General features: G+C 45.9%; 1 protein-coding gene across 4 annotated transcripts in view; it reads right to left on the bottom strand.

Moving 5' to 3' along the window:
• Positions 1-14,725, bottom strand: part of UBA7 (ubiquitin like modifier activating enzyme 7) — a 55,580-nt gene extending 40,855 nt beyond the window's left edge. For 2 of the 4 annotated variants that reach the window (XM_060271572.1, XM_060271573.1), the window contains exons 1-9: positions 12,300-13,543; positions 10,201-10,369; positions 6,213-6,347; positions 5,127-5,233; positions 3,869-3,959; positions 3,150-3,294; positions 2,678-2,775; positions 1,460-1,610; positions 1,110-1,267 (exon numbers count right to left, since the gene is read on the bottom strand). In XM_060271572.1, the coding sequence (XP_060127555.1) occupies positions 1,110-1,267; positions 1,460-1,610; positions 2,678-2,775; positions 3,150-3,294; positions 3,869-3,959; positions 5,127-5,233; positions 6,213-6,347; positions 10,201-10,369; positions 12,300-12,688 (1,443 nt within the window). In that variant the 5' untranslated portion in view covers positions 12,689-13,543. Of the gene's footprint in view, positions 1-1,109; positions 1,268-1,459; positions 1,611-2,677; positions 2,776-3,149; positions 3,295-3,868; positions 3,960-5,126; positions 5,234-6,212; positions 6,348-9,908; positions 9,967-10,200; positions 10,370-12,299; positions 13,544-13,665; positions 13,766-14,465 lie in introns of those variants that run through there. The other 2 variants (XM_060271574.1, XM_060271575.1) reach the window with 2 other exon arrangements.
• Positions 14,726-14,813: the final 88 nt, after the last annotated feature.

Genomic DNA, 14,813 nt, shown 5'->3' with positions numbered 1-14,813 from the left:
AACAACCCTGTGAGGTAAATCAGTAGTATTACTGCAGAAGTTTGCACATATTGGAAAACAGAGTAGTGACTTGCCTAAGGCCACCAAATGAGTTCATGGCACAGGTGAGACTCAAAAGTGTGTTCACAAAAATGCCTTAGACTGCAGTGAAGTTCTTGGTTTTCCCCCCTCAGGAGCATTTCATACCTCGCCCCCCGCCCCCCAGCTGCTTACACCATCACAACTTCATTGTGTGAAGATTCGTTTCTGTTTGTATACACCAGGGGGCAGGGATGTCGTTACCCTATGCAAAGGTGTTCACACACCTGGCTAGAGACTACCGGTATTAGGAATGACTAAAGGGTGCCAGCAAGTGTGAAGTTGGTGTTGAAGCAGATTAAAAACCAAGCACCGGAAACACAGTGAGTGTACACCAGGGGTCAGCAACCTTTTTCAGCCATGGGCCAGTCCACCATTCCTCAGACCATGTGGGGGGCCGGACTATATTTTTGGGGGAAATATGAACGAATTCCTATGCCCCACAAATAACCCAGAGATGCATTTTAAATAAAAGCACACATTCTACTCATGTAAAAACACCAGGCGGGCCCCACAAATAACCCAGAGATTCATTTTAAATAAAAGGACACATTCTACTCATGTAAAAACACGCTGATTCCTGGACCGTCTGCGGGCCGGATTGAGAAGGCGATTGGGCCGCATCCGGCCCCCAGGCCTTAGGTTGCCTACCCCGGTGTACACTAAATGGAAGTGTGAACACAGCCTCAGACTGGGGCCTCCCTCATTCTCTTAGCTACTACATTATCATCATCATCATTATCATTATTATTTACATTTATATCCCGCCTTTCCTCCAAGGAGCTCAAGGTGGCATACACACTTTCCCCCTTTTTATCTACAACCCTGTGAGGTAGATTACACTGAGAGGCAGTGGCCGTCCAAAGGTGAGCTCACCCAGTGAGCTTCATGGCTGAGTAAGGATTCAAACCCTTGTCCCACACTGGAACCACTTTAGTATTTCACACATTCCTCATGCTGGCAACAGCCTTTTGAGACACAGATGCCTCATGAGAAGTGTCCTCCAAACAGCTCAAAAGTCTGCCCCTCACCTTCAGCACCTCTTGGGCAGCCAGGCCTCCGATGAAGGCATTGATAGGACTCAGGTCACCAGAACATCCGTAGGAAAATGTCCGCACCAGGTCCTCTTGCAGTTCCTCTTCCTTGCTCACAGGGAGGGTCTGTGCCAGTTTCACCATCTTGTCTGCATCTGCCTGTTGAGGAGTAAAGATGAAGTGGCTGGGAAAAGAGTCTATCTGAGGAAGCTTACAATGAGCTACTTGCAGGGAAAGCAACAACGTTCTCCGCAGAAGGAGACAATATCCTGCTCAGGGTTGGAAACATGAGGAAGCCTGGGAGGCCGGTTGGGGTTGCTAAGAAGAACAAAGGCAACTGGGGAAACTTGCCTGATTCCTGGGCCTAGGCAGCCGCTTCATCTCCCTCTGGAAGATATGCAGTGCCCAGAAAGCCGCATGGAGGGAGCGACAGCGAGGCAGTTTCCCCTTATCCGGGATCCTGATCTTAGGATTAGCCCTGGAGGTACGCAGGGATTCCTGGGAATACAGAGAGGTTAGTGGACAGGAGTAGAATGACTTAATGCACATCCTTCTCTTTAAGGTAGGAGGTGGAGAAACTCAGGCCCAGGAGCTGAATATAGCTCCTTAGACATCACTGTCCTTCCCTCAGGACTCTCAGGCCAGGCCTCCTCTCCAAGTCACCTCCCCATCCTCTCCTCAGGCTATGTGCCCTGCTCTGCATCCTCCTCCTTGAGTGTGGAGACCTTTGTGTGGCCTGGGTGTAACTTACTCTACAAAGAAAAAGCCACACAATCCATTTCCCTACCCACCTTTTGAGTCTCAACCCACCCACCACTGACACGGGGGCCTCAGAAAGTTGCCCAGGAGGTAATGTGACCCTCGGGTTGCGTTTCCCCACTCCTGCCTTAAGGCAACACACTTCAAGAAATGCCTCTCCTCACCATAGCTGAACATAGGAGCTACAGTGGTACCTCTACTTACGGATTTAATGTGTTCCAAACGCTCATTTGTAAGTCGAAAAAAATTGTGAGTCGAATCCCATAGGAATGCATTGGGAGAAAAAAATTGTAAGTCGAAGCAACCCTATCTAAAAATTCGTAAGTAGAAAAAATCCTATCTAAACCGCATCCAAGATGGTGGACAGAGCTCCATTTGTAAGTAGAAAAATTCGTAAGTAGAGTTATTCGTAAGTAGAGGTACCACTGTACACCAACCATGTCAGACTACTGGCCCATCTAGCTCAATACTGTCTGTACTGACTGGCAGTGGCTCTCCAGGGTTTCAAACAGGAGCCTTTCCCAGCTGTATCTGCAGATGTTGTGGACTGGACCTTGGATCTTCGACATGCAGAGCACAGAGCTCCATCCTCTCCCTAGCTGCTTGGGCTGGCGTTCTGCACCCAGGCTCTAGAACAGCACTTTTGATGTCTCTTCCCCGGTGAAGTAGTCCTGTTTGAGTCCTCCAGCTAAAATGCTCAGCCCTGGCAATAAGCTCACCCAAGGCTCTGCCCATCTTGGCCCCCTAGGAACTAGCTGAAAAAGAATAACCACATTTTTCCACCACTGCCAGAGACGAGAACATACATAGGAGTGTTTTTGAGGTATCGTGACTTGGGTGATGATCCCACCGCATTTGTATGGAGAAAAAGAAGATGTATCTCCAACTTCTAAGCTGCAGGTTCCTAAACAGACACAGATCACAAACATTAGGTCTGTTCTCTTTGTTGTTCAACAGGACTGAAGTCAAATAAAATGATATAAACCCATTCTCTGCAAGGTAGACACCTGCATTTCTTCTGGAGGTCTCTTGTCCTATCGGGTGCTTCAATACTCACTAGTGAAGTCCCACAAGGTTCCTGATAGGAGTGACATGATGCTTCTTTCCCCTCAACGCAGTGCCACCCCATCCTTCTGTCAAACCCCACTCTCATAATCTTTGCCTGTCCATCTTCCTGATCCACATATGTCCTCCTATTCTCCTCTGGACACTTTCTGTGTGCAGGCAGGCACTGTACCCAGAGACATGAGGAGAAGGAGGAAGCGGAGGGCCTGTTACCTTTCACACGAATGAGGCAGGGCTCAGAGGTATTGAGTTCTGTCATCCCCTCAACCCCGGAGAATATCACCCAGTCACCATCCTCAAAGCGGTGGCCTTGTCTCTCTTCATTGTCACACGCCACAGTCACTATGCCAGGGTTACCCTGGGGGAATAGTATATTATTATTATTGCTACTACAACTGCTAAATACATCACTTAGTACCAAAGCAAGCTGCTAGGCAGTTTACAGAGTAGAAAAAAACCCAGTTACATTAAAATATAAATACTCATAATTAAAATTTGCAATAAATCAGTTACATTAACACATTAAAATATAATTGTCCATAATTAAAATATGCAATGAAACAATCACAATAAAACAACACAGCAATGAATACAGGAGACTCTGGTTAAGAGATCAAAGGACTGGCTGCATCTGATTAGATGGTTACTCCATCTGTTTAGGGAAGTTTTTAATGTTTGATGTTTTATCATGTTTTTAATATTCTGTTGGGAGCCACCCAGAGTGGCTGGGGAAACCCAGCCAGATGGGTGGGGTGTAAATAATAAATAATAATTGTTATTATTATTATCCAAGCTCGGAAAGACATCTTGGGGGCTCCTTTGGAAGGAGGCATGTTCAATCCAGGGTGTGAAGGACATGAGCTCAGAAAGGGTGACACAAGCAGGGCAATAAAGTGCAGGAGACAGGCGTTATCTGGGTGAAGAGACATTACCTGGGTGATGTGGTGAATGGCAGCAGAAGCAGGTTCAGCCTCTGAAGGATTGCGCACAATAAAGTGTTCTCCAAAATCACAGAAAAGTTGCCTGGAGCCAAAAGACAAACGCTCAAGAGGTCAGACTTCTACTTCGTTTTCTTCCCTACACTCAGCCACTGCTCCACCCTGAGAAAGCCCCTTTACTTCCACCCATGGGGTCTACCTGCTCAGAGAACCTCCATCCCGCATTACAAAAGGGTGAAGGCGTCAATTTCGCTTTCTCCCCATTTTCCAGTTTTAAGTTCAGTTCTCCACATTTCCACCTCAATTTGCAATTTTTTTGAAAGACCACATGGAAATTAATTGGAATATTAGTGCAAATTCTCATATATACAGTTGAGAGCTTGGAGGGAGGTTAGTCTGCATGGTGCCTGAGTCCCTTCTAATGCCTGGGGTCCTAGATCCAGCAAAGGGTTAAAATCTAGTGGAGGATTCCATTGTTGAACTAGCCAGGCAAAAGCCAGGGTAGAGTGAGCTGGACTAGAAACGGAGTGAGAGCCAGGCTTGATTTCTGTTGGAATGCAAGGCTATAGTTATGGGAGAAGCAAGGCCATATTGGGGTGCTAATGCTGTGAGTCCCTCCATCATAGGCTCAGGATGTATATCTCACAAAGACACCACTGTCCCTCATTCCAAGGAAACTGAACCCGGGTAAGCACGGGAACCCCTGGAATCACACAGTGCTTGGGGATTGGGGCAGTGTGCAACAATGCACATTTTTTAACAAAACAATTTATTATAATATACTGTAGTGCCATTTTTGTTGTTTCAACTAACATATGCACACTTTACCACTTTACAAGTGATGATCATTTCGTGCACAGGTTCCATTCCAGGCCCCTTTGCCCATCGGGGGGAGAACATATAAGCCCCCCCCCCTCTTCTGGGTCCAAAATCACACGTTAATTGGACGTGCCTAATATTTTTGTAGTCAGTGCTTGGCTGAAAAACTTTATGGCAAAATTCAAAGACGTGCAAATTTTGAAGGACGGCTGTGCTTGGGTTTATATCTTGTTTCAGAAAAAAAAACTCAATTAAGTTCACCCTTTAATGCAAATTGAATCAAATCTCTCCCCCATCCCTACCCTGCAGTGCCCAACCAGCCTACTGGCAGCTTATATGAATTCTTAGTCCACCTCTTACCGTATTCCACCCAAAATCACAGCACCACCCAACATCCCATCTTGGGACAAGGACAGAAGCCCCCAACACCTACCCAGCCAGGCCCTTGGTGTCAACTAGGACAAAGCAAATGTTCTTGGTGTGGCAGAAGTCACTGATTCGCAGCTGCTCCTCCAAGGGTGAGTTACTCAGGACCACAACCTGTAAAGTTTGGTGCAGAATAGTATCAGATCTGCGTAACATAAGGGGCTAAGAAACAGCACGACAGAGAGCGCTTTCCAAACAGATTCTCTGTTCCCCATCAATCACAGCGGGTCATGTAGTGGTAAATCCTGGAGTGTGGGCCCTTCACAGCAACTTCCATAGTTATGCCTCTTCCGAGACTATACAAAAAAAGTGATTTTTCATCAGTGCAGACATTATGGCTTCAGTACTGAGCCAGCTTTCCACACACCCCATGTCTCCCATCTGTTTTGCTTCAACAACCAATCTGATGAAGATCTCTGGTGGACTCGAACGTTTGCTCAGTTTATGACATTTGGGTTGGTTATTTCTGAGCATAGCTTATGCAGATAATTGGCCCCATGAGATAACCCTGCTGTGAAACAAGCAGTGGTGCTTCTGTCCCTGCTTGTTCCTGATCCCTCACTTGCTGGATCATCACCTGTACCATCGAATGACAGGCAGTGGTACGCCACCCAACACATTGCAGCTATCCCAACCAACCACAGACATGAGAGCTGATCCCCACTTTGAGCTTCAGGTGCAGCTTCAGAACAAAACAATTGGTGGCACTTGATGATCACTAGGCCATAAATTACCACTATGAGAAACGGCTGGGCATGGGCCAACAGGCTTGTTGCGTTCATTGGGTTAAGAGCAAAAGCTCTCCCACTGATGTAGGTCAGAGCCTGCTGAAGCACTGGAAACAGTGGTCACATCCACAGTGCCCCATGCCCCCCCACCCAAGAATCCTGGGAACTGTGGCTCCCCCTCTAGGAGCTCCAATGCCCAGCACCCTTCACCAACTACAGTTCCCAGGAGCCTTTGGGGGAAGTCATGTGCTTTAGAGGTGGGGTAAATGTACTTTAAATGGATGGTGTGGGTGTGACCAGAGTTTGATTTTCTTATCATCATTAGAGTCACTCTCATGACATGAGGCACACAGCTCTGTCCTTACCTGGAAAGTAGACAAGAAGCTCTCAGACAGCCCATTGGTATAGGCATGCACAGGGACATGTGCGTTCAGTTCTGCAAGGCGGCACTGGGAGACCAGAGCTCGGTTTTGCCCCACGTCGTTCTCCGAGAGATAGAACTGCAGAGACACAGCATTGTTAAGAGGAAGGACGGTGGGGTGGGACCGCATTGTGGAGATGAGTGGATGAAAATGGATTTTACCAGTGCTTTTTTCTGGGGGTACACAGGGGTATGCATACCCCTAAACATTTTGTGAATCTTTGTACTTTTGTCCACTTACTGTATTTATTTCCCCTGATTTGAACTATAAAATGGTGGTTTTCTTGAGTCAAAATGAGAGTACACCTAAATATATATTTTTTAGAAAAAAGTACTGGATTTTACCCTTTTACTACCTGCTCTCCCACCAAATTCAGGACCCAGCTACATAGAATATTAGCAATGCCATTAGCAATCATGTTGCATGTTTTAAAAATACTCAATCCTGAGCACAGGTAGGAGATTGTTTCAAAAATTGCAGCATGCAGGAAGGCAGGTTTAAGCACACGAGGGGGGGGAGTCACTCTTTAGTATCAATGGGAGCTTCCCCCCCCTAATGCTAATCATACCTGCCAAGTCTCTCGCGGAGAAATCCGGGATCAGCAGCCGCGTGACACCGGAAGTTGCGTGGACGCAACTTCCGGTGTCGCTTTGCCTATCTATGGGCACCAAAAATGGCCAGCGCTGGCACCAAAAGTAACGTCTACGCATGTCCGGAAGTGCATAGATGCAACTTCCGGCGCCGGCCATTTTCGGTGCCCATAAATGGGCAAAGCGACACCGGAAGTTGCGTCTACGCACTTCCGGACATGCGTAGACGCAACTTCCGGCACCAGCCATTTTCTGGTGCCCATAGATGGGCAAAGCAGCACCAGAAAAATGGCCACCGACAGGAGCCAAAATAAGGGAGATTAACGGGAGAGGAGCTGAAACAGGAGACCGCCGGCAAACGGTAAGGAAAAATGGGGGGTTCCCGGGAAATACAGGGTACTTGGCAGCTATGATGCTAATTGCCACAAGCAGGGAGGGGGGTTTCAGAGAGATTATGCTGGAGAGAAGGCTTAAACCTCCCCTCTCCATATTCTGTGATCTATGAAAAAATGCCCCTCCCCACACTGTGTGTGTGTGTGTTTTTAAAAAAATCACATGATCAATGTTACACACGGTAAGGCCCTCAGTACTACGTTGCTGGCTTAGTTCAGACTCAGAATTTGGTTTACAGCTCCACTCACAGACTCCATCCATCATCAGATATATGCTTCAAAAAGGGTGTGTGCCTATTTCTACATCAGCGTAGGGCGGGTTGCAATTCATTATGTGATTGCACCAGAAAACAGGGTGCAGAAAAGAGCATTGTGAGAATATCAGCTTTTATTGGTGTTTTTATTTATTTTAAAAAAACCAAGCAACTTGTCCTAATGGTTGCAAGCCTAGGCTTAAAACTGTGAGAGCAACGCTTAGTGAAATATCAGGAGTCCTGAGAGAAACTTGTCAGGGATTCCAGTGGCCAAGGGGCAGGACTTCAGCACCTTGCATTGCCACTAGCTTTTCCCATATCTTCAGTGAATTATGCAAAAATGTGCCAATTTATTCAGATCATTAATTCCAGTATGTTCAGGCTCAATATTTCAATACTTTTAGCTTAGGATAGGTATGTTGTTAAACCAACATTGCAAACATACTGTTCCAGTCTTTGAAGCCAATTATACTGAAGGAGACATTGAGAACATGTAGCTGTAGCTCAATGGTAGGGCATCTGCCTTGCATGCAGAAGGTCCCAGGTTCAATCCCTGCGTCTCCAGGTAGCACTGGGAAAGACTTCAGTACAGAAACCCTGGAGAGCAGCTGCCAGTCAGTGTGGCCAATAAGAAGCTAGATGGGCCAATGGTCTGGGTCAGTATAAGGCAGCTTCTTGTGTTGCTTGTGAGAACCAGGGTACCAGAAGGTAGAGTTTTAAAATTAATTTCAAAACAACCTGTTGTGAAATTCATAGCCTAATGTAGCAGCATTTCCAGTTCTGACTGCTTTTAATAATAGCAGCAACTGACTCACCAGACTTCCCAAATTATGCAACCTTGTTTGAATCTCATGACTAGATTATGCTGGAAGCCATGAAACTACCAATAATTGTTTTTTCCTTTTTTGTGGGGGGAATCTAATTGTAGTTATTATTACAGTGGGCTATAGACTGTAAGCAATCAAGAGTTTAGGTGACTTATGATTTAATACAGAGTGTTGGGACATAAAGGGCAAATGAAGCAAAATTTGCTGTATAAGTTAGAGATTTTAGCCTTTGTCACAACAGGATATTAATTAATTAATTTGGACTAATAGTATGCTCTGCCTAGAGTTCTCACAGGTTTCTGGGTTTCAGAAGAAAATTATATGAAAACAATATAGGATTGAAAAATACATGCGAATAGCTTGGCACAAAATCACGAGTGTCAACAACAAGGTCACCACAGATGATGGTGATGATGATGATGATGATTATTATTATTATTATTATTTATTTGTACCCCGCCCCTCCGGCTGGGTTTCCCCAACCACTCTGGGTGGCTTCCAACAAAGATTAAAATACATTAAAATGACACACATTAAAAACTTCCCCGATGTTTTCTAAATGTCAGGCAGTTGTTTATCTCTTTGACATCTGATGGGAGGGTGTTTCACAGGGCGGTCGCCACTACTGATAAGGCCCTGTGCCTAGTTCCCTGTAGCTTTGCTTCTTGCAGTGAGGGAACCACCAGAAGGCCTTCAGGGCTGGATCTCAGTGTCCAGGCAGAACGATGGGGGTGGAGACGCTCCTTCAGGTATACTGGGCCAAGGCTGTTTAGGGCTTTAAAGGTCAGCACCAACACTTTGAATTGTGCTTGGAAACATACTGGGAGCCAATGTAGGTCTTCCAGGACCAGTGTTATATGGTCTCGGCGGCCGCTCCCAGTCACCAGTCTAGCTGCTGCATTCTGGATTAGTTGTAGTTCCTGGGTCACCTTCAAAGGTAGCCCCATGTAGAGCGCATTGCAGTAGTCCAAGCGGGAGATAACTGGAGCATGAACCACTCTGGCGAGACAGTCCGTGGGCAGGTAGGGTCTCAGCCTGCATACCAGATGGAGCTGATAGACAGCTGCCCTGGACACAGAATTGACCTGCGCCTCCATGAACAGCTGTGAGTCCAAAATGACTCCCAGGCTGTGCACCTGGTCCTTCAGGGGCACAGTTACCCCATTCAGGACCAGGGAGTCCTCCACACCAGCCCGCCCCCTGTCCCGTAAGAACAGTACTTCTGTCTTGTCAGGATTCAACCTCAATCCATTAGCCGCCATCCATCCTCCAACCGCCTCCAGGCACACACACACAGGACCTTCACTGCCTTCACTGGTTCTGATTTAAGAGAGAGGTGGAGCTGGGTACCCAGTGTGAGCTCTGGAAAGACTTGTTAGCAAACATGTCATACACAAGAACTTATCAAATAATGGAAAATGTATGCAGTCTATATTTTCATACCATGACTATCTATCTATCTATCTATCTATCTATCTATCTATCTATCTATCTATCTAAAACCTTGTTATAGAATCCTGGGCTCTTTTTATTAGGTCCCAATTTGGAAATTAGGGTTGCAATCCTATACACTTACATAGGAAGATGGGGAGCTTGCTTCTGACTTGGCATGTATAGGATGTTGCCTCAGAGAGGCACTGCTGCAAATATATATTCAGGAAGTGACACATTCTTATGGCCTAGAGGGATGCAACAATGATAGAAAAAAAAGCCATAGGTTTTGTGAACAGTGCCAACGAGGGAAGAGGACTTTGTCCCACATTTTCATGCTTCCTTGTTTGCTAGGCAAAGCCTCTAACATGTGCAATCCTACACATGTATACTCAGAACCATTGAGCAGGTATAGGATTTCACCCTAGGCAGCATACCTGTGAAGAAAGGTCAGCCCACTGAGTCTCACTCTGGTCATGGACAGTGACAGATTTCACTCCTGCAAGGATGACGTTCTTGGCAATCTCCACCCCCAGGCCCTTCATTCCAGAGATCAGCACAGCTGCTCCCACCATCTTCTGCATGGCCTCATAGCCCAGAACATACCTAGGGAGGAAAGCACAGCTCTGTGTTTGAAATATGGTGAGTTATGAAGCCCTGACCAGAAGCATTCCCTCATCTGCTTCCCTTAAACTCCACCTCTACTTTCCCCTTGCCAGCCACTTGTACCTGCCCCCATCTCAGCTATGGTAGTCACTAACACATTGCCCCCAAAGAGGAAATGGGTCACCAAACAAGAGGACACAGATTTGCATAAAATGTACACATGCTAATTTATATGTGCAGATTCAATTTTAGAAATAATTGGGGGGGGGTGCCCACGATGGGAGTAGCAGCAGAATCTTGCTGCTTCAGCCCCAGATTCTTTAAAAGGTATCTTCCAGCTGCCCTAATCACCAATAAACATTGTAATACTAGAAGGGGGCATGTTCTGGAAAACACTCTTAAAACCATAAACACACCTATGGTTCAGAGCCCCAGTACAGCCTTCCCATATGATTGTGGTAACAATCCGAGAACTGCTAGAGGCATTACGGGAGTAAGGGCACATACATGCATATGTGGTGGGAATGTCCAACAGTGGTACATTTTTGGTCTGCAGCAATGCGGAAAATGTCAACCATTTTGAATTAGCAGGTGAATTTCTCATTGTTCCTTTTGAACATGTTTTGAAAATTACAATTTACACATGCATCCAAATATTTGCTACTGTTCCTGGGTATTACAGTGGAGTTAGCCATTGTACAAAGCTGGAAGACAGTGGAGGGTTTGGACCTGGACTTATGGTATTGGAGTATATGGAGTATAGCAGTGGCTGAATGACTAACACATCGCCACCAGTGGGTATTAAGAGGTAAGGAAGCATACAATATATTTTTTGCCATTTGACACTGCTTGATTGAGTCCTTTCACAGTCTGAAACAAAGCTATCGCCCCTCAGAAATGCAAATATGTGTTTGGCTCATGGGCTGACTGTTCTTGTGAAACTATTGCTCTGGGACTTCATGCCTGGACCCGGGGGACCCTGATCTTGAAGACTGAGAATTTTCCATGTTAGTCTGGTGATGGACTGGAATGGCATTGACTGTATCCACTACTGGAAGGAATTATTCTAACTTGCACACTTGCATGCTGATGTTTTATTGATTTTATTTCAGACTTTTGTTTGTTGGCATCTATTATGATAAAAAACACACCTGTGGCACTGGCAGCAGAATTAGAGATAATCGTTGTAATTTAACTAGAAACAAGTTAATTTAACTAGACCAAGGTGACTTGCATACTTGCTTGGTCTGCTAGCTAGGTACTAACTGATGATAGGCAACTTCAGGTCTTTACCATTAGCCTGGATGTGTCTTCAAACAGCAACACAATCAACTAGAGGATGGTTCTCTGCCAAGTAGGGTATGTGGCCCCCATCACTCATACCTTTGTTCAGCTTAGTCTGCCATATTTCCCCAACAAAATACATTCATATCACTGCTTACTCTGTACCATCTTGCCCCCGTCATAGCACTGTGATCATTTTCAGCCACCCAGGCCTCCTCCTGACAATCTGTTTATTGAGCATGCATCCCGATCTCCATGCACAAGGATGGTATACAGATTATACAATGTCTGCTCTTTGCTTATAATTAGTTCTGATTTTTGTGGGGGTTATATGTGAATGAGCATTCATCCTGATTCGTTTGTGGTGGCGACTGTGGTGGTTTTGCGCCCTCCCATCAGTCAATCATTATTCCACACTTTTTAGTGTATTTCCCCATCACTTTCCTAACTGCAAGAAGTCTGATTGTTGTTACAGTGGATTTCTTGGGCCTGGGTGTTTTAATCCACTTTAATTGGACAAACCTAAGTTCCCAGTATGCTGTTGAATCCCATCTCAAAAAAACAGTAGAGGTGTGGAGGTGATCCTGGTCGATATCCCTTTTCGGCTCAGCTAGAATGCTTTTATGTAATGTGTTGCAAGACTTACAATTGGCGAGAGTACAGGTCCTCGTCGATCTCAGGAAGGCTCTTTGAGGCACTCATTCTGCTCCTGCCCATCAGAAACAAAAAGCTGAGGCATCTATTGAGTAAATTCCTTTCTGCTTCCACAGCCAGAAGCATCATGCCTCTGAATACCAGTTGTTGGGAACTGCAAGGCAAGCCATTGGCCCATCTATTCCAGCATCCTGTTCTCACAGTAGCCAAACAGATTTCCGTGGGTAGCCTGCAAGCAGGACCCAAACACAACAACAGTCTCCCACCTGCAATTCCCAACAAAAGCCACTCAGAGGCATACAGTGGAGATAAAACGTTGCCCTCATGTGTGTGAGTGGGTGTACAGTATGTGTGTGCAATGGACAGTGCAATGTTGTGCATGTCTACTCAGAAGGAATAATATCAAGGTAAATGGGACCGATCTTTTATGCTGTGAACCACCTTGACATCTTCAGATGAAGGGAGGTATACAAATCTAATAAATAAATAAAATAAATAACCACAGCAGCCTGAACGTAGCCACAAAATTGATGTGTGAAATCCACCTTTCTGTGTGTCGCTGCCACATCTTAGTTTAGCCCAAACCTGACCAGGTAACACGAACGAGAAACCAAACAGAGAAGGGAGTCATCCTAGTGTGTAAGTGCAGCACCCGCAAAGCAAAGCATGAGAAAGGCTGCTTTTTCGGAGTTCTTCCAGATCTGCAATCCCTCAGTGCCCACAAGAGGCACTGCAGCAGAACACCACATAATTCATATTTCTTTTTCGCCTTAAAATAAATGCTCATTACTGCAACTTGGTTCTTAGTAGCAGCCATGGGCATAGCCAAAATCCTGGCAACGCCCATGGTAGCCACTAGATTGTCTATAGCTCAAAATTGGGAGAATCTGCATGGCTTATCCCTTCAACCATGGTATGAAAACATATGGAATACTGTAATCACCAAGAAGATAACTCATAAACTTTGCCTTATGAAAGGTGAAGAACCTGTAGAGCATTTCTATGCTACCTGGTGGATTGTCATTTCTTATGTTTCAGATAACAACCTACTCCTGGCGAGAAATATGGTCTTCCTGATTAAATGCAGAAATGCAATTATACTTACCTGCATAACATAGACATCTCAGGACTGGCTTTTCATATTGACATGTGTCATTGTTTTCTTTTCATTGAATCATAGAACTGTAGAGTTGGAATGGACCCCAAGTCCAACCCCCTTTGACGCAGGAATCTCAACAGCTTACCTTTTATTCCACGTTTTGTTATTGCTTGTAAGGATAAAATGCTATATTGTTCACTTGCAGCACCACCCCGAAAGAATATAAATGTTATTTTCCAAGGGGAAATTAAAGCCTCACCTGAACTTGGGGCTCTAACGCAAAGACTCAAGCGCCTCAAAGTTTAGGACAACCCCGCTGAGGATCCTCTCCAACCCATCAAAGTCTGGCTTCTCCCTCCCTAACGGAGTAAACGAAAGTGAAAGTGAGAAACAAGGTCTTCTCCCGGCAGCCAGGGGATGGCGCAGCGGTGGCTGTTTCTTTGCAGCAACTTTGAGCAGGAATTGAAGGCAGTACAGTACTGTATTTAGAATGGTCATTGCCCACGTTTATTATTGTTTTATTTCCTTCCTAGTCCTACTCTGAAACCGAAGCAGTATGAGTAGATTTCTGCAGCCCTTGAATCAAGGGGCGGGGAGAAAAGAGAGTCAAAACCCAGACGCAGCCGAGATAGTCTGGCTGCGGGAGGGTCTCCCGGTAGCGGCTTTGTACTTTCATTAAACTGGTGGTCCAGATCTGCTTGATTTCCAGTTATCTCCTGGTTCATGAACCGGGTGCGCTTCCACCATATGTAGGTCCACATAGGTCAGTGTGCTGCTCTCTACACTGACTGGCAGCAGATCTCAAAAAACAGCTACGAAAATAGGAGCCAACTCCTAGGGGCCGTGGGGGCTTCGGCCCCTGCAATAAATTATTTGAGAGGGCCGCGCCCCACAATTGATGGGTATTCCAATTCAAATAGTGTGTGTGCGCTACGTCATGTGATCGATTGTGCGGGACGGGGCTTATCTTGGGCCCCCCACAATATTTTATTCAAGTTTTCACCCCTGGCTACGAAAAATAGCGAAGCCTTTTCAGGAAAAGTTTCAAAAGGTTCTCACAGAGCGTCGGGGGCGTTGCTTCACGGTAGCGTGGTGCTTTCTTTCGAGCAGAGTTTCCTAAGATTATACAGCACCTGCCGGAGTCACGCCTTCCCTCGTCGCGGCCCGCCTTCTTCTCCTTCGCGAGCTAGCTCATGCCGGGCCTGAAAGTTGATGCCTAAGTTGCAAATGCCGCAAGCAAGCAAAAGTAAATAACAATATATCGGGAAAGCTGTGCAACTCAGCCCTGTGCCCATTTCACCTGAACCTCTTTGAAAGCGGGCGGGGAGGGGAATGAAGCTACTGGTGGGCAAAATAGGACGGGATCAGGTTATAAGGGTAAGATCCTAACCAGATCTGCACCAGGAA

This window comes from Zootoca vivipara, chromosome 2 (assembly GCF_963506605.1).
Source record: "Zootoca vivipara chromosome 2, rZooViv1.1, whole genome shotgun sequence".
In the NCBI taxonomy this organism is placed as follows: Eukaryota; Metazoa; Chordata; class Lepidosauria; order Squamata; family Lacertidae; genus Zootoca; species Zootoca vivipara.
The sequence above is the reverse complement of the archived record's forward strand: the minus strand, read 5'-3'. Positions and strand labels throughout refer to the sequence as shown.